General features: G+C 40.4%; 1 protein-coding gene across 5 annotated transcripts in view; it reads left to right on the forward strand.

Moving 5' to 3' along the window:
- The window catches only part of COL11A1 (collagen type XI alpha 1 chain), a 260,479-nt gene that overhangs the window by 189,879 nt on the left and 42,877 nt on the right, over positions 1-27,723 (forward strand). For all 5 annotated transcript variants that reach the window (XM_059728451.1, XM_059728453.1, XM_059728452.1 and 2 more), the window contains 7 exons: positions 3,876-3,929; positions 6,013-6,120; positions 11,429-11,482; positions 12,130-12,183; positions 12,292-12,345; positions 26,859-26,912; positions 27,472-27,579. In XM_059728451.1, coding sequence (XP_059584434.1) covers positions 3,876-3,929; positions 6,013-6,120; positions 11,429-11,482; positions 12,130-12,183; positions 12,292-12,345; positions 26,859-26,912; positions 27,472-27,579 — 486 coding nt within the window. The remainder of the gene's footprint in view (positions 1-3,875; positions 3,930-6,012; positions 6,121-11,428; positions 11,483-12,129; positions 12,184-12,291; positions 12,346-26,858; positions 26,913-27,471; positions 27,580-27,723) is intronic.

Consider the following 27,723-nt stretch of genomic DNA (forward strand, 5'->3'; position numbering starts at 1 on the left):
AACACCAGACTAGCCAGGACTCCTGGAAGGATTCTACAAAGGTCACATCTACCTATTAGTGATGACCACTTCTTTAGGATGTCTGCAGTGCCCTGGCTCCACTCGCTCCTTGGTCAGTCCTCTTCATGGGTGACATTGAAGCCCGTTTGTGAGGACCTGTCAGGGGCCCTAACAAGTAGTCCAGCCTGGGCCAATTGCCTAGGCAGCCACACATACCTTGAGTCTTTAACTAGTAAGCTGTGTCTCAGTTAAATAACTTGCTGGCTTCCCGATTGGCTGCTGGGAGTGCAACCTATTCATTTAGTCCCAGCTGTGACAGCCAACAGTTCTGACTCAGATGTGCTTTAGTAAGCCTCCCAGTTCCTGTGCTCTATGGCTTTTCTGGTTCCTGACCCCAATTAGCTCTGTTCCTGGACTCTGGCTTTTGGATTTCTCTTTGGATCTGTTTCCTTGTTTTCTGATCATGACTGTTCATTGATCTCAACTTATTCACTGTCTTTTGGATTTGTTAACTCAGCATCCAATTTCTGAACCCTGCCTCTGGCCTGTGTTTTGGATTCTGCCCTTGGATTTACCTCTGGATCTGGTAATTCAGCTCACAAATCCTGACTGAGCCCTAGCTCACCCCGCCTGGCTTCCCTCAGTGGTGTAAGCACTAGGCCAGACCACTTTACAGGACCAGGCACTTAGAGTGTCAAGGTAATTAGCTGTCTACGGATAGAATCATGTCCTCTCTGAGTTGTGAATAGGGACACAAATCCAGGTTCAGGATGAACCCCTGTATTGGACCACAGAGATGGAGAAGGAGGCTGGCACCACCTCAGCTATCTGCAGGATCTCTGGCTGAAGACCTGGGAAGAACAGGGTTGCAGCCTCACATCATGACTCTGAAGTAGCTGAAGTAGATCCTGTTTTCCCACACCAGGCGCCAGCTTGCTTCAGCAGCTGGTGTTTCATGGGCCTCCTGCACAAATAGCACAGAGTACTCTGCTGCTGGTAAGTGAGTATCTGGCATGTGCAGAGATTCATCCTGCAGCCATGGATGTTGAGGCTAATAATGGCAGGGATCTTCATTGCTTGTAGGGGGAGGGTAGAGGAAGGCTCAGTGGGTGCCTCATGAGTCAGCGCTAGTTGTTCAACCCAGCAGAAATCCCATGTTCCTCATGTAGACATAAAGAGCATTGTAGAAGCTGTGGGCCAAATAATTTCTGGCATTCTACCTCATGAGCCCTCACAGTATTGAGGATCTGGTGGTAATCCCCCTAGTCATCCAGAGCAAGCTGCACCCTGTTTCTGGAGGATACCATGCTCTCTAGGAACTGAAGCAGCTGTTCTCTGGGCATAGCTGGAGCCAAGGGATCTGCAAGCTCCACTGAGTCCATAGAGCCTCAGTCATTGATTTTCCAGTTCCTGGGTTAAGCAGGGGCTCCTCCTGATTCCCTGTAGGGGGTATGTGTGTCCCTTTCCTCTGCCCCAGTGGTGGAAGAGGCCTGGTGGAGTGCTGCCCAAACTACCCAGGCCACTATGACCCCAGTCACCAATGGTGGGAGGATAATCAAGGTGAGTGGCAAGGCAGGAGACACAGGGGGTTCTGTGCAGGGTCCTTCTCAGGGTTTGGATGAGTACAGTCACATTGCCCTGCACCCTCTCTGCACTCTTGCCAATCCCCAGGAGAGCCTAATCATCTGCGAGTCAATGGCAGAGGCTGATAGAGGACCATGCCCTCTTCAACCACTGCTGCTGGTACTTTCTCAGAGTCCCATCACCAGATCTCAGGACTGACCAAGCCCCATCAGCCACACAGCAAAGATGATGGGGCTCTGTGTGTTCTCCCTGCATCATACATCCCTACTGACAAGGCTTTCTGTAAGCACCTGCAATGCTTACATATGCTTCTCTGTATGCTTTTTGTAGTGGCAGGGACTGGTCTGAAGGTCTGAACCTAGTAGTCAGTCTTGTCCCTGCTGGTTGCGGAGCCCATCACCCATACTGTCTGGAAGCAAGGGTGATGGGACTCCCTGCAACACGCCCCCCCACCCTCCTCCCCCCAGGAGACCACTTATAAGGTTCTTTTGTCACAGCTTGTTGGTATGCTTGAAATACATCACTAAGTCTCCTTGACAGCTCACCTTGAAGGAGGAAAGGGAGAGTAGAGTACTGGCAGATACTGGCAGATAGAAATACCACTACTAGTATGTTTTAAATTTGTAATAGAAAGTCCTCCTACAACAAATAAATTACTGTTTTCACAACACTTTTTATTGCTGTTGATCCACTATTTTGGGGCCAGATTGAGATTGGCTATTTTTTTTATATGGGGGCAAAAAGCCTGAATGTTTGACCCGATGTGTTTTGTCCTGCTCCAATGTGACAAAAGTAATGTCTGGTAGGGCTTTAAAAGTCTACCTGAACCTGCTTTTGTCTCATTCATTGGAGCCAGTGAACTCCTGGAAGCATTCTGCCTTTCTACTGTATACATGTTTTTTTTGTATAAACCAGTAATTCTAAATTAGTGTGCTGTGGCACCCCAGGGACCCATGAATTCTTTTAAAGGTGTTGTGTAATATTAGCATTGGGTGCAAACACCAACACATGATTTACAAGATACAGCTAGAGATTTCAAATAGGAATCCATAGTGTCAAAAACATTCGGACCTGTTGCAGTCTTTCTGAGTTCCTTGCAATAGAAGAATTGCTCCATTATAGTCAAAAAAATGAATGAAAGCTAAGAGCTAGTATTTTCTTTGAGCCTAAAAAAGACCAAGAACAACTGGTCTGACCAATTCCGTTTTTCTATTAATGTGACCAGATACCAGTAAAATAGAAGCAGTAAGTCTTGTGAATGTATAATAAAATTTAGATTAGCATTTTACATGTCTCCACTTAACTAAATATCTTATCCCTGTACAGCATGATTTATCAATTAATCAATGTCTCTTCATTCTGCAATATAAATTAGATATCCTATTATCTCTCATCTAGAATCCTATCACTTATTGCTTCCTAAACATATCCTGTATAAATGACCAAGTTTACACATGCAGGGCCCTTAGCATTACTGTTTAGTATTTATCCATGTAAGAAGTCCAGTTGGCCTCAGTAAATCTTATCAACATGAGTAAGGAATCCACAGTCAGGACAATAGCATATACACTAAGGTAGATAGATGATATACATAGGTATGCATAGCATGTGTGTTTCATATGTAGCTAGTTTCTTAGTCACACTAAGTCCCTTTAAATTACTCTGGCAATAATGTGATTTACTTCCACTGAGGGCCCTTTACAATGGCAAAATACTGTGAAATAGGTTTTCTCAAAAGAAGCATCTTGTACACAGTGCTGAGAAGCTGAGTACTCAGGCACTTTGCATATTCTCAGTTACGTTATGTCAGAATAGCAAGTTTTCTACAATCACAAGAAGCATTTAAAGTTTTATGAAAACTGTGATTCAGATCCTAAGCCTTCCGTTTATAGACAGATAGGAAGAATACACCTTAAGGGTTGACTTTTCTCTCTGCAAATCTCATTAAAAGGTCTGCTATTTTTAGTTTCGGAAAACCCAGTTTTCATCTTTGATTCATGTTTGCATGGAAATCCATTTTTAAATATCCTGAAACATTACAAATGTAAGTGCCTTCAATAAATGTCAGTTAAATTTATTATAGACATGCAATTCTGAGTCTTTGAGAGCTAAACAAATAATGCTTGACTGCACTGAATGTAAAAGATTTGTGAGTAATATTGCATTCTCCCTGGAGGAATGTAAAAATGCTTAATAGACCTTGCTGATGCAAATACTTGCTCTTTGTAGCTGCTGTTTATCTCATTCCAGACATGAAAATGACTCTTTTTTTTTTTTTTTTTTTTTTGCAGGGTCCTCCTGGGCCACCAGGTCTTCAAGGTCCTGTTGGTGCCCCTGGTATAGCTGTAAGTAGCTGATTGTATGCATAGTTAAATTAGACCTTTTCATTAACTCTAAAACCCTGGAATATTTTTTTTGCTGCTTAACGTGAAGAGAATTCAACATGGTTAACATGGAATGATAACATGTCCCTAGACTCAAGGCCATGTTATATGATAATGTTGGGTGCCTCCTGGAGCTCTTAACATGTGGGTTGTCTGCACATTAATACTTTAAATTAATCTTAAGCACTCGTTATGCAGCTCAAAGTTATGCCACTCCATGGCAGGATTATGTCTAATCCTTGTTACCCAGTTTGTGTTACACTAAGGTGCAGCCACTCTAGGCTATACCTTAGTGAAAACATCTCACTTATCCCCCCTCCCTTGCTGGCCTAGATTGGCCCACTGCCTCTCCTGCCCTACCCAGCACCCCAGATCCATGCACACTGCCTCCCTGCCTTCCCCACTTAATTGTGGCTGCCTGTGCTGTCTGTCCCAGGGGAGCAGTCATGGAAGGATTAACCTGCCTGCCCTGCTGCCACAACTCAGCCTACTCAGCAGGGAGAAGAAGAGCACCCTGTGGTGGCTGGTCAGACAGGTTAACACTTCCCTGCCTGCTCCCCTGAAACAGACAGCACGGGCAGCCATAAGTAAGCAGGGGGGAGCCCCAAAAGGTGGCGGGGCAGGGGAGGGGGGAGAAACACAGGTAGCAGGGGTGAAGCCTGGAATGGGAGGGGGGAGATTCTTACCTTTCAGTCCCACAGACCTCTGCTGGCTTGAAATGTGACTGCTCCAAACTTGAGCTAGCACTAACACCAAATCAACACTTGTGCAGTGCTCAGTGTAAGGTGTAAAAAGCCATTCATGTACTTGTCACTGATTCTGCATTACTATACTCACTATTTTGCTGCAATTTTATGCCAGAGTAAGAAATTCAAAGGAATGGAACTACCATAAAATTGAAATAGGGCATCTGCTGAATTGGATTTAATTCTTGGAGCAATTTTTGGCATGCTATTTATAACGATCCGATAGAACAGGGGTGCTTGGAATCCAGCCTGTAGGGCTCCCCATAGGTCAGGAAATTTGCTGGTAGGGAAGCAGTGGACATTAGTATGGCCACCCTCCCTCCTGCCAAATTTCCAAACTCCAAGCCCCTTGCACCCTGTTGGAGCCAAGCCACATCCTCTACCCCTGTGGGGCAGGTTTAGGGTCAGGCCACATCCCCTTTTCCCTCAAGCGGCCTTTTTGGCACCGGGTCAGGCCTCCTTACCCCTACTGAGCTGGATTATGCCCCCGCATACCCCTACATGGGGCCAAGCCACGCCCCAGTCATACCCCACCCCTGGCTGGGTCACGCTTCCCCATAGGGATGGGTGAAATCCCCTTCCTTCCCTTCATGGGGGGCTACCCCCCATACTTCCCCATGGGGACGGGTGAAACCCCTTTCCCTCCCTTCAGGGGTTGGGCTGCCCCCCTCACTTCCCTCTATGTGTCCAGATGGGGCCCTTATCCACACCTCCCCTTAGGTCACCACTGAAGGGCAAAGCTAGAGATCACCCTTAAGGGTTCCCCTTCAGTGGTTCCACAAGGCAGCACCCACCCAAAGAGGTCTGCTGGTTTTGTAGAGCTTGCAGGCTGGCCAGGTCTTTCTACTTCCTTTGGTGGCCAAGAGGGTGCCTGGGCTGGGAACCAGCCCTCTCCCAGAGAAGCACAGGATGGGAGGAGGGAGTAATTACAAATGTTCTTCAGCCCAGAAAGTACTGCTGGCTTTTTCAAGCCTTTGTTTGAGCCATTCAATGATCAAGTGTCTAAGTAGAAATGAAAGACATAATTACCTAGTGAAAATTAAGCTGAGATGTGCAGCACTGTTCTTTCTTCTTTTGTTTAGGCCATATACCTTTATTTCATTTGGACGAAATGATATTGACTAAAGTTTAATTGCTGCTTTAAGTACATTTGTAGACACAGTGGTTCTGATTCTGATCTCTTACACTGGTCTTATGACAGCATAGGACCAATAATTTCAGCAGAGCCTCTTCTGATAGGGCCTAGCCTGACATGTTTATGCTTTTTGCTTATGATGTTATATATTATTGTCTAATAGGGAGGTGATGGAGAGCCAGGTCCCCGAGGTCAACAAGGCATGTTTGGGCAGAAAGGTGATGAAGGTTCTCGAGGTTTCCCTGGTCCTCCAGGCCCTATTGGTCTTCAGGTAAGAAAATAATTTTTCCCCTACAGCTGTAGGTCATTTTATTTGCATGTCAGTGCAGATCAAAACAATAAAGATTTGCTTTTCACTAGCTACATTTAACATCAACCAATAACATGATAAGAGATCTTGTGTTTGTAGGATTCATAAACAGATTTATAGATTGTAATATTGAGGTGAATCATGATGGGTGCTTGTAGATGTGTTGGATGCTGCTCTGTTGCATTGTAATTACAGCGTGTCAGAGCTAATCAAGTCTGTTGGAGCATGGTAATTATTGTGCTCCAGCAGTCTCCCATGTCTTGTGTATCAGGATCCCCACACTTCAAAATAGGGGTCTTAGATCAAGAAAAAATATCTATGTGTATATGTTGCCTTTGTTGACAATTTTGTCTGGTTTAGTTTAGCCTTTCCTTCCTTTCAAAGTATAGTCAGTGCATGAGGTAATCAGGAACATAAAGAAATGCAGGTGTTATTTCTGTTATGTCTGAGTGTTATTATTTCAGCCATACAAATGCAAGCTAAAAATCTTGTTTGTGAGAATTTTTTATTTGATTCTATATAATAACATAAAGAACAAAATATTTAGGATTTTTTACTCTTCCATGAAACAAATGATAAAGTACAGAGTATTTATCCATGTAAGAAGTCCAGTTGGCCTCAAGAAGTATTTTGTTCAGTTAGTATAAATCTTCAGTTATTCAGTTTCTAGTTATTCAGATATAATATGAAAGTTATACCGTTTCTTTTTTTTTTCTTTTTTTTCAATTTGAAACCATAAATTCAAAATTTGTGGAATAAACTAAATCACTTTTTCCATTTGTTGTCTGATATGCTTCCGGTGCACTGGGTTTTTTACTGAACATAATGTGTGTGCGTGAGAGACTGAAACAATGTCTTTTTTAAAATACTTCAAGATTGAAAGTACTGTTTAAAAAAGAAATGTTTTGAAGAGGATCAATTTTCCTGTACTTTACCTCCATGGCTTCAATGTAATGAAACTATACAAAGAAACAAGAAATCAGCCAGGTTGAGATTTAAACAAATGAATAATTTCAAAAGCAGAATTAGGTTTCCCTGAATCTCATTTTTCTTTGAGTGTACTGGTCCATGGACCCAGATCTCATATACACTAATGGTAATGAAGTACCACTGAGAAATCAAGAGCTCCTTTTATTCATTAATATGGTTCTCATGGTAACTGCAAATCCTTAGAGAGTAACATCTTTATCTTTCTTGTTTATCATATTTCATAGTAATCACATTTTACTAGCTGAAATTGAATTCTACTGAGGTACTTATATTGGGTATTAAATCTTTAAAAGTATTTTTGTTCATGCAGGAAAAATACAGGAAAAAAATTTAAAGTCTAGCATAAGTTTCTTTTTAAAGGTAGTCTTCATTGTTGTGTCTTTTAAGCTTTAATATTCTTTAAAATCCTCAGAAAACTCCATTAAAAACAAATGATGTTGGAGCAAACTTTTAAAATGTGCATTTCCTGTCTGAATTGTTTTAGAATCAATTAATAGAGTCTGAATCTAAAACACAAATACCATGGATGGGCCCTCAAACTGCAATGTTTAAGGGTGAAAACCCAAACCACTGATGTCAATGGGAGGTTTTTCTCATTGATTTTGTCAGGGTTAGCATTTCACCATAAAAATGTGAACTTTCAGGGGAAATTTTCAAAAGCACAATGGGTAGTATATTCCTGTTTTGTACCTACTTGCTTTTTCACCCTTTGAAAATCTGCCTTACAGACAGTTACCAAAATGCTTTGATTTAAGTATGTGCATAAGTGTTGGCACTACTGTTGCCTCAGGTTGTATTTAAAAACTAATGATAAAAAAATCTTTATAACAGTGCTGTATGAGCTATTTGCCTCATACAGACAGAAATCACAGTGCTCTCCCAGGAAAACCACAAGTGTACAGATTCAGGCTTTTTCTTCCAGAGTAAAAATAGCTGCTGTAGAAGAAAAATAACCTAGGAACAACCAGGGTTAAATCACTCCCAGGAGAGTTTTTTTCCCAGGAAAGGGCATGTCTGTGCATGCTGTGGGACTTTTCTCAGAAGAGAATATAGTCCTCCAGCATCTCTCCCTCTTCCCTCTGGGGGAGATGATCTGCTCCTCACTGGACTTTGCTACTCCAGCAGGGAGCAGAACACCTCCCACCCCCCCACCCCAATGCCCACCATGGTCAGTCTAGGTGAGCTAATCAGGGGTGCCCTATGCCCCTGATTCCACTTATTGCCTGCCAGACTAAGGGAGCCTGTGGAGCGTGCTAGGATGTGCGCATCGGCACCTCATCTTGGCTACACAATGTCAACACTGCAAGCTCTCCATTCCAGTGAAAAAGTGAAAGAGAGTGGAAGGAAGAAAAGGTAGAAAAAGAGAAACATATCCAAAGAGGGGAGAGCAAATGCAGGCAAGAGGAAAAGGGGGCTTTCTGCTACAGGTAGGCTTTTTCTACCAGGAGAACAAAGCTGGAAAAATTCTCCCATATAATTGGAACGTGTGCACTCAAAGACTGTCTGTCTTGCCAATGTCATTATTTGAATTCTTCCCACCTGGAATTAGGTTCAATATAGGGGCCTTGCACTTTCCATGCCAAATTTTCATTGGGGGAGAAGGGTGGAATTTTTAACACAGGACATTCATGTAGAGATTATTTTTAAAGTATAAAATAGCTGTATTTCCCCTTTGTTAATCTTGGTCAGACTGAATGGATAATGGCAAAGTAACTTATAAGGAACTCAACAATAAAAGCTGAATCATCTTTATTCAAGGATCCTCACTTTAAGGGAAGTTATACTGATATTAATAGATCACTGAATAGCTGAAATGAAAGTCAAATCAAATATCATTTGCCAATGTATAACAAAGTTATTCAGTAGAATGCCATTAAGGAAGTTAAAAATTATCAAAAAACCTAGAAAGTAATCATAACCTGATCACTGCTTTCCATGTCTTATGTAAAAAGTAAATCATAACCTTTATATAACCCAAAGGCTCCATGCATTTCCCACACTGGGCACTCCCATCTGTTGACTAGGGCTCCAGTCACAGAAGTACATGGTGCACTCCCCCAGCTGCCTTTCAGCTGATCAGGGCTAGGGGCTGGGGGAACGCAGGGAGCCAGACTTGCTATTTGCCAGTCCAGGGAGAGCCCAGGATTGTGATCCTGCTCCCCCTACACCAGCAACATGGTGTAATGGGTTTTGATCACAATCCCCACAATTATGCTTCCTGCCATATGTAAGTGGCATGGCAGGAAGCGTGATTGTTGAGATTGTGAATCAGAGCCCATTGCACCTTTAATTTACCATCTGTCAGGGGCGTCAGTGACATTAAATTTCCTTTTAGACACTATTCATCCAAATTAGCTAGATGTACTACTTTCATGAGACAGCTAGCTAGCAAAAGAACAAAAGTTACATATATTTTCAGATTTAGAAAAAGGATTGCTTGTTATTGTCTAAACATTGAAGAATTTTCTGCAATATTAGTGTTATTCCACATCCTCTGTTTACCAGCTTTTTTCCAGAATTACCTGAAATTATTTAGAATTTTATTTTGCAAATTTGAAAGATATGATTTTCTATTTTGTCTGGAATTAAGTGAGGCTTTGAAATGGTAATGACTCATCATTTTGTAATAGTATGTTTAGAAGGCATAGTGGAACATGAATTCTGATTAATGTGTAATAACATTGCTACAACAAACATTTTGGAGGAATAGTAAAACTGCGTAGTAAGTAAAATGCATATTTAAAAATGGGGACAGACCTCTTCTTCAGTATGATCAAATATAGTTTATCAGTGTTCTTCAGAGTGTGTCAAAGCTTCAAAATATGAAGATTTGTTATGGTATATCCAGTAGTAAATATGCATTTAGTAAGTTTCTAAATAAAGCATCTTTCATTATAACCAGCATCATAAGCCAGTAACAAGACAAATATTCACTGACAGTACTGTAATCAATAAACACATTTTAGTACACCTATTATTATTAGTTACAGTTTTCCATTTTAGTGCAGCACAAACTATTATCTTTAAAAATAAAAAGGGAATGAAATACAGAAATCAATTGCATCATAAGATGAGTTAAAATTGTCTCTCTCATCCTGATTAGATGGTAATAAATAGGCCTTTGTAACAACCACATTATGCCCAGAACTATAGATCAGCAGTGTCTTCAGTTAGAGACAGAACTTACTGATGCCATTATGTACAGGAAGCATATTAAATATATCTGAATTTTATCTCCCCTTGAATTCTGTACTATACAGTTGTACTGTCAATGCAGTATCCACCACTACAATTAAAGTTGGTATTCAATACCACGTTATAGTAGATTAACCTCACAGTCATAATACCAATAGATAGATGATGTTTATTCTTATTTTGATGTATAATTTTGAGAATATGATTACCTTTGTATTTTTTCAGCCAAATTTTGTGATCATTCTGGTGATGTAGAGGGGCCAGAAACTGGCCAGAACTAGCCAGCAAAGAACTGCCCAGTGAAAGATGAACTCCTTTTTGGTACAAGTGTTCTTCTTCCCATCTCAGAAGCTATAAGGTTTCTACACTAGTTGTAAGGAAAGTATTGAGCTCAGACAGACGTTGAGGATTGGATGTACTTGAGCCTAAAGTTATGCTCGAAAGTTCTTTGATAGAGCACTGCAGAAGGTTTGGAGTGAAGGTTGTGCGTTGCATTCTGATTATCAGTTTTTTTGTATGTATGTTGAATGTTATACTACCATTGAAGTAAAATTGAAACTGAGTAGATCTTAAGATGGAGTAAGTGGAGCCACGTTAATTTAGGCCACCTGAGGATTTGGTCTTGAGTGTAATTGTGACAGAATATAGTGATGGCAATGAGTTTAAGCTTGAATTAGTCATATTGCGTAAGGAATGTTTATTGTCAAGAGTCACAATTTATTTCCCTTAATGTTTTTGAGGAGGTATAGTCTAAGTTGTTCAAAGGCAAGCCAATAAATGATTTTTTTTAATGTAGGGGACTATACAGTATGTAATCCAATGAACAAAATCATGCCAATCTTGTTTAAATCAAGCCTATCAACACTTAAGTTTTTATCATAAACTTTCTACCTCACCAGTTATAAAATGTCTGCATTTTTAATATTTTTGACACATGAAAGTAATTAAAAAATTAAAAAATTAAAAAACATTTCCATTTTCAAATAATTTCTGACGACTTCCTTAACAGGTGAAATGTGGTTTACATTTTCTCAACATTTCAAGTAGTTTCTTGATTTTTTTTCTTTTCTGTTCCTATTGTTAGGGTCTACCTGGCCCACCAGGTGAAAAGGGAGAAAATGGTGATGTTGGCCCAATGGTAAGGGTTTCTTTTCTTGTTCATTATAAATGCCATAAAAAAATTGTTTGCTATCGATTTACTTATGTCTTATAATTCAGTATTACATTCATAGTCTCCAGGTATGCTTATAGACCTGAGAGCCTGAACTAAATCCTGGGTCTGTCAACAACCCCCTCTGTAATCCTACAAAAAATTCTGTACATCCATTTTCTCATCTTTAAAATGAGTGTTTGCTCACTTTAATAGAGAGGAAGAGAAATACTACAGCACTGGAGGCAGCAGTGCATTGCAGCCCCTGCTTGGGAGACTTAGGGCACTATGTAAAAACATAAATAAACAATAGAAGTAATCTACAGGTGTAGTAGATTACCAAGGATGTAGGTGTCCTAATACAGGGAAACAAGGATGTACAACTCTTTGAGCCCTTAGCCCTTGTCAACTTTTTTTATTGGGTAGCACAATCTGGCCAACACAGTGTATGTTGCACTTCGAAGATTAACAGCTTTCTACACATCAAACACCTTGTTACTAAACGGCAATGAACCATCTATCCCAACTATGCAGTTGGTCCATTAAAAGGTAATACCAAAAAAATCCTTGCCTTGTCTGTATTCTTATGATTGTAAGCTCCTGAATTCACATATTGCATTTTCTCTCTATTGCAGGGTCCACCCGGTCCGCCAGGTCCAAGAGGTCCTCAGGGTCCTAATGGAGCTGATGTAAGAAACACGCTTGCGTACTGCTTACTTCATTCCTGTTTTAAGCTACAACAATGAGAAATATATGTTGGATAACTTGTATGGTTTTGTGTTGTTTTTTTATTGTAGGGTCCTCAAGGTCCCCCAGGCTCAATTGGCTCTGTTGGAGGTGTTGGTGAGAAGGTAAGAAAGCTGAAAACATTGACATAAAAATGGAAACATCTCTTGGATGGGAAAGAAAGCACTTTTGTTTTCTCTTCTTTTTTAGACATAATAGAGAACCAAATACCAGGCATTGCCTTGTTAAGTGATAAGAGCCACCTGGATACATAATTGATGCATGGTTTGTGAAATAGCAATAACCTAAAGCCTTTCTTTTTGGTGTTAGTGCATTAAAAATGTTCAATAATCATAAAAATGAACTTGAGGAAGAGATATAACTTATAAAGAAAAGATTAGTAGGCAAAGATAACACCATATTCTTCAAGCTCCAGGTTTATTAACTTCAATCATGAGTTGTTTTTTTTTCAATTTGAACCCCGATAGCTCAGGATGAGGCTAATACCTGAAATGTTCAATTATCAGATATTATCAGCTATATCAGTTTTGCATCTGTCTGTGAGATCAAGTAACTCGGTGCTCAAAACATTAATCCATAAGTCACACACACTGTGGATGGTAATTATAGTGCTCCATTAAAAATTAATGATATGATGATGATTTACCATAGCTGAAAATATGGCCCAATATCTCATCCATATCATGTGGTATTAGTACTCTGACATTTGATTAACACTTTTGAAAATTGAAGCTCCTTGAATTTTTGTAATGAATCTTTAGATTTGATTTCATTTTTTTTGTACAAAATTGAAAAAGATCTACACTGGAATGTTAGTTTTCTTACTACTGTGTAGGAGAGAGATTATTTAAGGTGCATACTATTTCTGCAATGCAATTTATTTTGTTTAGTAGTTTTCTTAAGAAACAGCAAATTCTAAATTCAGAAAAGAATACAGAGATCTGAAGACTAAACAGCAGAAACCCTTTGTTATTTATTTGTTGTTTGTTTTAAAATAATATAAATATAAATATGTAAATTGATAACATCTTTATCCTCTTAGGAAAGTTTCTTGGTGTTTTACTGCAACCAAACCAATATTTTTTTTCTTAAACCTCAGTAGGGTAGGGAATTTCTTTGCCTGAAGTACCTCCAAACTGTTGTCCACTGTGCCTGCAGTCTTGTCTTGATTATGCCACCTAGTGGCAACAAACATGCTCTGTTGGTGTTGGTGTGCAGGAAATGTGAACAAATGCTAAAGGTCATATTCTAAAACTCTTATTTATGACAAGTAAGGTTTCACTCCTTTAAATCAGTGTGAGAAAGGGTGTCTGAAACTGGACTTCAGAAAGAAAAATTCCAATGAGAACAAAAATGGTAGAAATCTACCATCCCTTTAGACTATTTTCTTCAGAAATTTCATTATGAACACCCCATTCAACTGGGAAAAGTGAGAGAGAGCATGCACTGAGAATGCTGGTGACTTTTGTGCAAATGCTGAAACTTATATGCTCAAAAATGATGAAAAATGGCAAAAATGAAAACAGTAGCGTCATCATGTAGCATTGTTCTTGAATATTTAAACAATTGCATCAGAATGCCAAATATATTCACTGTAATTCTAGCATCAAGGGAACACAGAGAAGATCTATCACATATAGTAACAGTCTTTTGGAAGATAATGTATATTCTTCCTTGCCCCTTTTTTTCCCCCTGTTCCAGTAGATAATTAAACACATAGGTTCCTTATCCTCTTCTACACTGCAGCACTTTGGGATTTATTCTTATGCTTTCTCTACATATTCTTTTTGGTACAGAAAGAGCTCTAATACTTCTAGGTGTAAATCCATCACAGCTATGCATTTGAAGAAACTGACTTGTATCCCAGGTTTATCAGAATCATTTGTATTTGTTATAGGCCTTCTGTTAATCACTCAGGAAGACTGTAACTTTCCAAGCCTGAGGTATTTTTCCTTTACAGAAGATAAGGAAGCTGCCATTGCTTTCTTTAGATTTCTTGTAAAAATAATAATATAATAGGAATCACCAAGATCTGTGATTACAGTGTCTTGCAAGCCCATTCTTTCTTTATGTCAACAGAAAAATAGTATGTTTCTGTACTGTTGACATCTGATATAAAACTTATGAATCTTTTGTTTTCCTTCCTCATTAAAATAATCTCCCTTCATATAACCCTTCACTCACATTAGGGTCGCATTAAAAGGAATCACTTACTTCTTATCAGTCTGAGCAGGCCATCGTTGTAATAGAATCTTCAGATTTGCTACATGCCTATCAAATAAATCACTAACCATTTTTCAGAGGGACTGTGAAAAAGTAGTGCAATGATGTACCACAAAACTAGTGGTGAGGAGGTGATGAAAAATACAGCCTAATTTGTCTCCTTTCTTTGCTTTCTGAGATCAGTGAATTATGATGTAAGGATCTGAGGCAGATAGGAACAATAAAACTTGTATTTTAGTTTTCGCATGCTGCAGCTTCTGCTGGGACTGGAGCTGCCAATGCTTTACTGCTTTCCTTTGTTTCAGTTATGTACATTTAATTTGTGGCACTGAGCATCAGCCCACATTTTGCTTATGTTAGAATGTTTTGCATCTTTAATGTATTTTACTGCAAGTTGTTGGAAACATAGAAAGCCTCATGCTTTTCTCCCTGGTTCTACAGGAAAGTAGAGGGTCTGTAGCAGAGAAAGCATCTCTTTGGTCATTACAAGGGGTCTACCCAATGTGAGGCAGCTAGCTGATTTCAGGAGCAGATGGCAGGGCTGGCAGCAATTTTCAAAGGCTTGCTGTGGTTGCCCCACCCATGCCTCTTATTGGCCAAGGGTCTCTAGTGGCCCCAGCCCTCACTGGTGATTGGCTGTGAGGGCTGTCCATGATATGGTCCCACCTCTTACCACTGATTGGCTGTGAGTGCTGTCACAGAGCTCCACCCCTCACCAGTGATAGGTGGCAAGGGCTGTCCAACAATTGAGGGTGATGGATAGGGCCACATGGTGGCCAGCTCTCTCGGCCAGTCAGAGGCAAGGGCAGCAGTCACCTTGGCCTCCTCTGTGTGCCAGCAACCCCTCTTCCTCACTGCCCCCCCTGGTGGGCTGCGCAGCCAGGCTGCAGTGCAATGAGGATAGCTGACTCATTCTAGGGAGCCAGCATTTTATTTTCAGTAAGTTTTCAGGGGGTTTTTGCAGACATTGCCAGATTTCACATTTTGCACGAAATCCATTAAATCATTACAGCAATCACCAAATCCACTATCCTTCTCTTAATTATTAGTAAGGTGTAATTTAAGGATTTTCTGGAGTCACTTTAAAAATGATGAGTCTGGTGGCTGATTTGGGTTGTTGAGCAAAATTATCAATTATCTGTATTGGATATGATAGTTTTTTATAACTGGGGTTTTTCAGCTGCTTCATGTCCAGAATAGAGAGACCATAATACCAGCAGATTGTAATGTTTAATCACTCTCCTGGTGTCTGTCAAGATAAGGGCAAAGACAACAATATTGAAACTTCTTGCTCATAGATTACTTAAATATCTTTAATAATTACTGCTAGTTATTTTGTGAGTTGATTTTGTTAATTCCTCAGTTACATTTCATTTTTCACAGACTGCAGCTTATGTTCTCTGTACTATGCTGCATACACACGTACTGTTTGCCTTGGTAAGCTGCTGATGGACACCTAAAATTGTGCATCAGTATTCCTACCACTGATAAAATGAGATTCTCTTTGGTCATTAAGTTAAATTGCACCATGTTCTAGAAATTACAAAGGGTCATATTCTGACATTAACTCCCATTCACTCCATGACTACTTATAATGATCCTAAAAGATCTCATTTTGGTAATTACTTTCAGTTTTACTCTCATAAAATATTTTGGGTTTTCTACTATGCTGTACCTAGGCAATGTTTCCTTACATGCAGCAAGTCTATATAAAAAACATAATTACAATTTAGTTCTGTTTAAATTCATGCTTCAGTAGGTATCACTTCTTGCTATAGTCTGGCCTGTGAGCTTGAACCAAAAGGCTTTCTTTTTCAGCCTCTGTACCTGAATAAATCTGAGTTAGAGAAAAGATTTTGTCTTTTTTTGCTGATAAAGAAATAAGATACAAAAACTTGTTATAAATCTGTTTGACATTGTAGTTAATTCAGGATTGATCCTCAGAGGAAAGGTGGTTGAACAGTCAATGTTAGGTCCTTTTGGACATCAGATGACAACTAGAGCATTCTTCCTGAGGATCTTATTCTTTTGTGGTTTAGAATCCACTCCAGTTTAAATCACAGTCAATTCCTGTTTTTATGTCAGGGCTTTTTCGGAAGTTTAGGCCATGCTGGATAGCTCAGGAGAACTGGTATAACTAATCGTGAATCAAGTATGACTGATGTGCTACCCACCAAGGGTGCATAATGCTCTCATATTTTACAGTGTGCATGATATGATGTGTTGGCAAGATGATTTCTTGGCACTACATTTCCCAATGCTTTGACCAACACAGTTTCAAATTAAATGTAGTTGGGCTTCTGTTACTTTTCTTGGGAGATTCTTTCATCCATAACTCTTAGTTATAACATCTTTTCACACTATAAATAAATCTTTTTTCCTGTTTAGAGTTTTTACCTTTCAAATGCATGGAAGATTTTTGAATATCCACATAAATATGCTTTTAAATCTTTTCTCCCAATTTGCTTCCACAATTTCATTGATATTTCTGTTTATCTTCTCTTAATTCCCTCCCATTTTTTGCAACCTCGATACCAAAAATGAATGCCATGATCTAATTTAAGTTTCACCGGGCACGTCTACATGCACATTTAATGCACACAAATAATTTCTGAAGCTTATTGCTGTGGAGTTTTTTCTTATGCAGCAGAGCACATGTAGACACTGCCCCAGTTGGCTAGGGTACAGGGTGCTTTGTCACCAAGATAGCCAGCAGGCATCTCCCTCACTGAGGCACCCTGCGGACCAGGCAGCCTCTTGGCATCACATCTCCCTGTCTCTCCATGTCGCAGGAGGGGATGGCTGCAGCACAGGGTGCCTCAGCATGGGGCTATCAGCATTGGCGACATGTAGGGGGTGTACACAGGTGCACGTGCACCCCCTGAGATTGGCTGTGCACCCCCTGAGAGTGCCAGCCACAAAACCAGAAGTGCGATTGGCCACTGGGGGACCCCCCCCCCCGTCAGCGATCTGGTGCCCCCCCAGCATTGGGAGGCACCAGTTGCTCATGGCTGTCAGCCCCCATACTGAGAAACCCTGTGCTCCAACCAGCCCCAGCCCCCATAGCACATGAAGATGCGAGGGAGAAGCTGCTCCCCACAGCTCCATGTACTGCCAAGCAGCTGCCTGGGCCACAGGGTGACTCAGCGTGGGGGCTGTGCATGAAAAACTTTGCTGCAGGGTAGTATTTGTATTTTATAAGACTACCCTGCTGTAGAGTTTATTAGTTTTGTGCTCTCTAAAAAAAGCACACATGGAGATGCTGAAATGTTAATTAGTGCAGCTAATTAGTCATCTATACAGTAAACATCTCATCTACACAGTCAGCCTTTCATGTAGACACACCCACTGGGTGCATCTACACAAGACACTTTGCTGTGGAATTGACTAATTAACTCCATAGTAAAGTGTCACTATCTATACGTGTGCCCCTATTAAGCCATAGTAAATTAATCAATTCTACCATAGGATAGTATGCCTAACAGAAATATTATCCTAACACGGAGTTATTTACTCTGCTACAACTCATGTGTAGACAGTGACCAGGGCTGGCTGGGGCATGAGGGTGCTACAGTGCAGGGCTGCCTGCCAACTCACCCCCCACACTCTTGTGCCCCAGCCAGCCCTTCTGCATCAGATTGACCCAGGGTTGAGGGGGGTGGGGGAAGCAGTTCCAGGCTGGTAGGCTAACCCCCCAGGTCTCCTGCCAGCTGGGGTTGTGCCATCCAACTCAACATGGTACAGCCCTGGGCACATGTGTAAACACAATACCTGGGAGGAATAAACTCTGGTGCAAACTGCCATGGAGTGTATTGTGTCTCATTAATATCCACAAGTAGCTGCGTCCAGTAAGGATCTAATGCTTCATAAAGAAAGATGATCATGACTGTCATCCATCTTTTGCACAAATTATCTGCCTGAAAATTGAAGAATACACTGTATTCAAAATCTTATCTAAATCTATCCTAATCATGCAGGTAGTCCAGCATATTCAAAGTAGCTTTTTCTGTCAGAACATCATATTACATTACATTTCCTTTGTGTAACTAGCTTTCTCCTATGTTTATCTACACTTCTTATCACAGCAATGACTGGGCAATTGAAATTTTGTAGCCTGGTATTTTTCACTTCTGAGCATCTTAACGTTCTATACATTTTTCTTTCCCATTTATCCTGTACTTATGGTATATATGGCAGGTTTGCAATGTATTTGCTGCTTTAAATAAGATTCTTTGGGTGAAATACTGACCTCATTGAAGTCAGTGAGAATTTTACCATTGGCTTCAATGAGTCCGGGATGTGACCTCTTGCATTTATACTCAATTTATTAATTCCTGAGAAAATTTTCTCTCAGTTATTTTGTAAAAAATGTGACTTACTTCTCCTTCTCTGTTCCTTTTCCTTATCCTCTGGCTCTTCTGTGTGATTTAGAGCTTTCATTGTGTGAGAATTATCCCACTAATTTAATTTGGGAACATAAATTCATACACACTCTGCATCAGTAGGTACCATTCTTATTTCCTGTTGCTTATTTTCCATATCCTTTACATTCATACATGAATGCTTGCAAGCACATTGTTTTGCTTATTTTTTATTTTAATTGCTTGTTTTTACTTTACTATTCCCAAGTTTTAAATACACGCCAGATTTTTCAGTTAAGATGCTTCCACTTAATGAGTTCTGCCAATTTTGAAAACATAAGGAGTTATTCTGTCTGGAATAGTTTTTGCTTGTTGAATAATTTTCACTCAGATAGTCATGGATGGGTTCAGGAGGATGCAATGGCACACACTCACTCAGGCAAAAGGGAGGTGTGGCTTCATTCCTCTTGCCCTAGATCTGCTACCGCAGATGGTGTATCATCAGTTGTCAGATTGTTTCCTCTACATCCCTTTACTTTCTTTCCTGTATTTTTTTTTCCAATGGATTTTGTTTGTAGGCATGCTTTGGTTTTCTCATCTAATCCTGATATAGATAACAGAATTCTCAACTATCAAAATTTTCCCTTCATCTGCTAGCAAACTATAACTTTTTTGTCATATTTAATGCTATGTGTTTTTAACTAGCCTGTTGTTTCCTCCGTTTTGCATACAAAATATAGGCCTAAAAAATCAAAGGCATCTATGGTACAAATGTTCATGTAGTATTGCATTATTCATGTTTATAACCTCCCTGGAATGGGCTGGAAGCCTTGAGACTCTGTTACACTCAAGCATAACCACTTAAAAACAACTTGTCCCTCAAGTATACTTTCTTTAGCTTGCTTATAATTAGAAAAAAATAGTAGAACAAAATCTACAAGCATATTTTAACCTATATCTAATACAACTCAGGAGGCCTGAATTTCAGAGATGCTAGGCATTTACCAACTGGATTTTAACTTGAGTTACTCATCACCTATGAAACATCTTGCCCTGTTTACCATGCCTAAAATTCAACCTACCCTTTAAATAATACATTTCTTTCAAATACCCCATGAACTTGGGAAATCTATGGGCATCTTTACACATGCTCCAGGAGTGTGTGTGTGTGTTTGGGGGGAGGGGCACTTTAACTAGAGTGGATCCGAGAACCACTCTAATTAAAGCACCCACAGCATCTCATGTATTGAGCATCTCACACTTCAAATGGGCAGTGGCGGTTCTTTAAGCACCCCCACTGCCTTTGTAAAGCCCAGGGATGCTGAATACTAGGGCTGTGCGAGGCTTTGGACAGAGCTTCAGATCCGGAGAACCCTCTGACACTTCAGAGTCTGAAGCAACATGCCCAGGTCGAAGCACTAGCCTCGTTAGGCTTTGCAAAGCAGTTTGTAGCTTCTGAAGTGCTTCGGAGCCACCTCGGAGCCACCTCGGAGATCTGGCCATAGGGTATAATGGGGAAACAATAAAATATCTATAACTTCATTGTTTTTTTGTCTGATTTGGATGAAATGTTCAGGGGTGGTAGAATCTGCAGAGAGCATGAAGCCTGCCAAGTTTCAAGAAGATCAGTGCAGGAGTTTTTGGGGAACTGCACCCCAAGTTCTTGAAAGCAAAACTCCTGTCACGTCTATGTGTTACACCACAGGGGGGTCAAAACTGCAGGGGTGGTTGCTCTTACTGAGGCCACAAAGCCTGCCAAGCTTCAAGAAGATTGGTGCAGGGTTTGGGGGGAACTGCCCCTCAAGCTGTGGACAAGCAAAACTCGTGCCATGGGTGACACTACATGTGCTAAGGCGCAGCGGGGTGACAGCTGGAGGGATGGTGGCCCCTGCTGAGGCCACAAAGCCTGTCAGCTGTTGAGGAGATCAGTGCAGGGGGGTTCTGGGGGCCTGCACCCCTAGCTGCTGACAGGCAAAACTCGTGCTATGGGTGCTTGTTGGACTGACTGTCTCTGTCTTGGGGCTTGGGAGACACTACTGCAGGCCTGGCTGCTAAGCTACTGTGTTACCAGTTACCAATCAATCATGATTCACTCAGGGACCAGCTCAATACACAGGACTTAGCTAATGTAGCCAGTTAATTGCCATCAATTAGCCCTGACAAAAACCCAGGCTAAGGAGAGGAAAGAATCAATACAGACAATCAACTGCCCCAAGAGAGAGACAGTCAGTCCCACAAGCACCCATGGCACGAGTTTTGTCTCTCAGCAGCTAGGGGTGCAGGGCCCAGAACCCCCCTGCACCAACAGCTGGCAGGCATGGTGGCTGCAGCAGGGGCCACCCTCTCTGGAGCTGTTACCCCACTGTGCCTTAACACACACAGGGGCACCCATGTCATGAGTTTTGCTTGTCTGCAGCTTGAGGTGCAATTCCCCCCAAACCCCTGTGCCAATCTTCTTGAAACTTGGCAGGCTTTGTGGCCTCAGCAAGAGCTACCACCCCTGCAGTTTTGACCTCCCTGGGTTGTAACACGTAGACATGACAGGAGTTTTGTTTTCAAAAATTTGAGGTACAGTTCGTCAAAGTCCCTGCACCAATCTTCTTGAAACTTAGCAGATTTTGTGGCCTCATCCAGGGCCACCATCCCTACAGTTTTCACCCCCCCTGTGATATAACACACAGCCATGACCTGAGTTTGGCTTTCAATAATTTGGGGTACAGTTCCTCCCAAACCTCTACACTGATTTTCTTGAAACATAGTAGATTTCATCCTTTCAGCAGAGGCTATCATCTCTACAAGTTTCATCTAAATTGGACAAAAAACAACAAAGTTATAGATATTTCATTGATTCACCCATTATACCCTATGGCCAGATCTCCGAGGTGGCTCTGAAACTTTGGAGCCACTTTGGCCGGATCGAGGCGGAAACCCGGTCCAGAGCTCTGGATTGGATCGATGCCATCTGAAGTGGCTGGATCCGAAGCCAGATCAGATCGCTGCTTAGTCACACAAGCCTACTGAATACACAAAACACAAGCTGCTGGAGTGCGCTAATTAGCATGCACCAGCAGACTCGATTAATTGAGTCTGCTCCAAAGCGCTGTACTTACAGCACGTCAAAGCAGCATCCCCACATGTGTACAGGCATCCTATGAGTTTACCAGCATAAAAATAAAACAAATTCAATAAAAATAAATTAAACTTCTTTCCATTCACTCATCACAATTAAACTCAGTTCATGAGTGTAGGCCTGTTTTTGATTATGGTTGTCAAACACATCCCAGAGCAATATCAATAGATATGAATTGTAACATTAATATTATTAATTTTTTTCATGAAAAATGTAATATTCACTGCATATTCTACCATTTCTCTGTTGCTTCTGCCTTTTTGTAATATCGATTAAGCAGGTACAATCAAATGGTATAAAATGTCTATGAACAAAAATAAATCTAAAAGCACTGTTACAGTTTAGGTACATGGAACACTTTTACCAATACCGAAAGAAAAAATGTGCTTTACTATACTGAAAAGGAAGTTTAGCATAAGAAAAAAACATTTCATTGGTCTTGACTTTATATTCTTTGATGTTGTAAAATTAAAATAAAACAAGAATATTCTATATTAACAATGATTCCTAAACAGCAATCATGACTGAAATCAGTGGGATGATGTACAGGTGTGTATGATCAGATTTTAAGTTAGTTATATTAGGGTGGAAGTGAAATACTTTTAGATTAATTGAACAGTCTGGCCTAAGCTTTAAAAACATGGTGAGTGATTCTGTGCACATGGTCTTTCATACACAAATCATTTGTTCCCACAGGTATTCATCAGCAAACATTTGCATTTGCTAATATTAAATTCAATCGTCTGAGTGAATAAAATTAGAGTGCAGAATTATGCCCGGAGACAAAAAAAGAGCAGAGAACTAGAGACTATATTGAGATCATGTTTGAAAGCGTGGCTGCTAAAACTTATTAATGTTTTGCAATATTTACAACACTCTCAGCCAAAGTGACCCTATGGCAATTTATACTCACTGAAGAAGTAGACTTCTAATTACTTGCTTCTAATTGTGTGCCTCTCTGACTGTTATCACTAACACACTTGCACGAGTTTGTGCACATATGTATGTGCACATGCATGCACCAGCAAACATACATGTGCACACAGCTTCTTCCAAAATCTCTTTTTTGTCTTTGAATTAAATTGAGAGGCATAGCACAGTCCTGTGGATTGTTTAAATCCTAAAAAACAGCATATGTACCTTGGAGTTGAATATAAGCCAATAGATGTAACTTTTTTTCCAAAGGAGATGTACCTTTTTTGGTACTAGTCTGACTTTTATCCACATATTAGCCTTTTTAGATTTTGAGAATTCCTTGTGAGGAGACAAACAGAAACAGAAGTGTTATGAAAATCCTTTTACATTGACTGTTATGCTCAGTTGGTGTTACAGTGGTCTTACAATATTCTAGTTACAGTATTCTAAAACATAACCAAAAGGTGGCAGCCTTCCATCCAGTATCTTTTTGCTAGTGTACTTTCCATGTATATTTTCCAGAACTATTTTAGTTGGTTAATTGTAAAAAAAAGACTTTAAAACTGAGACCTTGGACTGAATAAAAATATTCTACGTGAATGATAGAAGATTCCAGAATTGTATGTTAGTGCCATTGTATCACTCTGTGTAGCTTAGGATTGTTCTTGAGCACTTGTCTGAAAAAGATTCTATGATATTTCAGGCTTGCCCTTAAAAAGATCTGATTTATAGCCTCAGGATTTGCTGTGCAATAGTTAGAGATGGAATAAAACTAGATCATGTGATTTCTTTCCCTGATAGAGCAAAAGGTATTTCCCATGTAGATGATATATCAGGAGTTGAATTTCTTATGCCCTTGATCTGTTTTCATTCTGTTTCATTCAGGTATGAATAAATTACTTGATCTTTGCTAGAAGGCAAAAATCAAGTTATTTATTCATACCTGAATGAAGCAGGATGAAAACAGATTGGTCATGTATTTAATACCCATGAATATATACTCTCTGTGGGTGCCTACAGTTGTTTAGGGGCTGAGCTCTAACTCATGGCACTTTACAGTCCCCCCCACCCCACTCCAACCCAACAGATGTTTGCCTGTTGGGTTGGGGAGGGTGGGGCTCAAGCCCGCCTGCACTGGCCCTGACCAGCAGATGGGGGTGCTCCAGCAGCCTTAGAGGAGGCTGCAGAACCACTCCTCTCCCCAGCTTTGCCCTCTTCCTCCCTTCCCTTCCCCACCCCCCCAGCTCCAGGGCTATCAGCAGGAGAGTGAGGAGGCAGGGGAGGGAGAAGCACACAGCTGCTAGCTGGGCTTTGCCAGGCAAGAGCTGGAGTAGGGGCTCAGGATGGAATGGAGCCCCTTCACCCAGCATGCTCCCTCCCCCCCCCCCTATCCCAGCTGGGGTATTGGGGGTAGCTGAACCTGCTAGGTGAGGGAGGGGCCATTCCATCCTGTCCTCCCTCCTGCCAGGTTCACCCATAGCAAAGCCAAGCTGGCAGCGCTGCTGCTGTCAAAAGCCCCAGTCAGGGGGTAGGAGAAGAGAGGCCTCCTCTCATATGGACCCCCCCCCCCTCCACATTTACCCTGGCTGGGGTATTGGTGGGAGCTGGGCCAGGCTGAAAAGGTAAGGCAGGGCTTGCTTCCCCAACCCCCTGCCTGGGCAGTAGCAGCAGTAGCTTGACAGCAGTAGCAGCAGCCATGGCCAGAGCTAGGGGGGTGGAATAGAGCCCCCTTGCCTCACAGGCCCAGACTTGCTTCCCAGAATACCTCATCTGAGGTAGCTGTGGGGAAGGGGGGGGGGGGGGGGTCGCGTGGCAAGGGGTCTCCACTCTACCCTGCCCCTCCCCTTAAGCTCTTGCCAGGCAAAGTCCAGCTGGCAGCTGTGTACTGCTTCCTCCCCTTATCCTGTGGGGCATGGCTGGGCTGGTGATTGCTGGTGCAAGCAGCAGCCCAGCTCTGCAAAGATGCTGAAAATTAAACCTCAGTGGAAAACAAGTTCCCTAAGGTGTTGCGTTCAATAGCATCTTTAGCTAATAGTTGATTTGAAAAGGTTAATTTTTCATGCGATTGTCCATTTTAAAAGTGCTCTCCAGCTGTGCACTCCAAGGGCACAATCACACAAAAAAATGTAACTTGTATAAGTATCCTAGATGTATTTTTCTAGAGCCAGCTGTTGCAATGTAGTATACGCTTGAAAGGTACCTCATGGGTCATCTAGACCAACTCCCTGAAAAAATTCAGCATTCATTATTCAGACACCATCCCAGAAAGATGCTTACTTTGTCTCTTCTTGAAAAACCTCCAGTGAAAGATATTTTGAAACTTTCCTAGACAATTTCTCTTATTTTCCCCACAGTTCTTACACTTAGGAAGGGTAATGGCAAGCACTAAGAGAGATTATTACCACTAATAAACTAATGACAGTTTAGATTTGCAAAAATTATAGTAAACAGTTTCTAAAATCAAGTTGATAAAAGACATTTTAAAGCACTTAAAAGTACTTTTTAAGGTTCTGAAGATTTATTAATGCTTTGGTAATTGCAGAAATTATCAGATAATAGCTCTGATAATCAGCAGAAAAATCTGTATCTTTTTCCTATAGTTTGAAACCATATTTACAGTGGGCCACATGTGCTGAGTACGTGGGAGCCTGTAGGCCCCTACCCCCCTCAAAAAGAGGACTGTCACGTGAAATGTGAAAAATCTCCACATGTCCATCATCTTAGCCCTCCTCCTCCTGGCAAAAATAAAAGTTATGCCTATGCAGTGGGCCATATTTAGTCTTGCAGAAGTCAGTCAAAATTCTTCCAGAGCAGAAGAGCAATTTGTTTAAGCTACATCTATATCTTTATCATATGTGTGCTTCAATACAGACTAGACAAATGACCCCTTCCACATGAAGATTGAAGACATGCCCCTTATGTAAAATGAGTTATGGTGCGGAGAGGTGTATGCAGTGTTCAGACTTTGAAGAGCCTAGGCAGTTTAATTCATGATATGTACATTTTAATTCTCTGCATAGGTCTTTCATTTTTTGTTGATCTGCATGTTTTTTTATTCTTATTTTAAGGCAAAATTCAGACCAATTTTGACACAGTTCAGTTATTTTAAAAAAGGTATAAACTTAGCTTGAACTTTTAACTTTTCTATTGGAGTAAATTGAATATTTTTCTAATGTTCCTTTTGTCATTTGTTGAGCAAAAAAAAAAAAAAAATAGGTATAAGTAATTCCACACATTATATCAAAAAATCTTTTAAGTAAATCATGCTGTTCTCACCTGAGCACACTCTGATGGCTAGAAAACAGGTTTTGTTATGTATTCACAGATTTATATATTCAGGGCATTAGTAGCAGAACATTTTAGTAACAAACTAGTTTTCTATAAAGGTTTATTTATCAGTCTACTGAGCTAGAAAATAATTGCTCATAACTAAACTTTAAAAGTAGTGCCTGCAAAGCCAGACTTTGACATACACCGTACTGTGTATTGGCTCAAAAAGAGAATAAATTACCTTAAATGTTCACTTAATATAGTATAATCTTTGACTTGCACAGATTGTTTGCATATGGTGTTCTTTTAGAAGCCATCTGGTTTACTAAATAATTCCCTTCAGCAGTAAAAGCACAGTGTGGGTCTTGGTGGTCTCTTTTGAAATGTTATTGCTATTCTATTATTTTATTCTTTTGTTATGGCTTGCCTTATTATTTATTATATCACTAAAGACCTAGAAAAAAAGCCTAAACATCAATGGAAATTAATTTTCAATTGGTATTTGCTAGTTCTTATGGATTTGCTTCCAGACAAGAACATGAAAAATGATGATGGAAGAAAAATGCAGATGGTCAACACGTGTTTGTTTTCTTTCATTCGGAAGAAAGATGACAAACAGGAAACTTTCAGTACAAGGCATATTTTTAATTAAACAAAAGATTGTACAGACAAAAAAGAAAATAAGACTTTTATTTATAAATCATTATCTTTTTTATAGGGTGAACCTGGTGAAGCAGGTAATCCTGGACCTCCTGGAGAATCTGGTACATCTGTGAGTATATTTTAAAATAATTCTGATAAAATAAGCTACATGGTATAAAATCCTATAGAGGAATTTCTGGTTTCCTATAATCAGATTGCTTATGAGATCCTCAGATGTTTTCCTCACACTTTAACTGAAGAACTGATGTTTATAAAAAGTAACATATTTGCTTTCGATTATAGCTCACCTCTTATATACTAACAATGGAATTACACTTGTGGACATCTATCTTATCCGAAAAAGTTACCATGTATTGTTTAATAAAACTATTTCTTCCAGGTATTACTTTTTTCTTTGTTAATGGAAAAGTTAATTAAAAATTATAAATCTTCCTGGATGCTAATAGCTAGGTGCACATGTGAATCTAGGCCTGGGTTCTTCTGGAATTTCAACCTGGAGGCTGGTTTGGACCTAGCATTTAGTCAAAAGACAAGTTTTTATGATAAAATTTGATACTTCTCAAAGTTTAAAATGTAGGCTTTTAGTTGTACTTATTTTATAGCTTCCCTTCCATCTTCTGGCTATGCTGTTTTCAGAAAGCGAATATTTTCTATGTTTTCTTTTACAGGGCCCAAAAGGTGAAAGAGGAGAAAAAGGTGAAGCTGGACCACCTGGGGCAGCTGGACCTGCAGGTGCCAAAGGCCCTCCAGGCGACGATGGGCCTAAGGGTAATCCAGTAAGTGACAAGTGCATTGGAAGTGTAAACCATTCTTGTGTCAAATAAAACATCAATTCATTTAATAAACATATAGGACTGTATATGCATTTCTATGGTGTATATTGAGTTAAATATTGTCTCCTTAAAGTATTTTTAAATAAC

Source organism: Alligator mississippiensis, chromosome 5, assembly GCF_030867095.1.
Source record: "Alligator mississippiensis isolate rAllMis1 chromosome 5, rAllMis1, whole genome shotgun sequence".
Taxonomy (NCBI): Eukaryota; Metazoa; Chordata; order Crocodylia; family Alligatoridae; genus Alligator; species Alligator mississippiensis.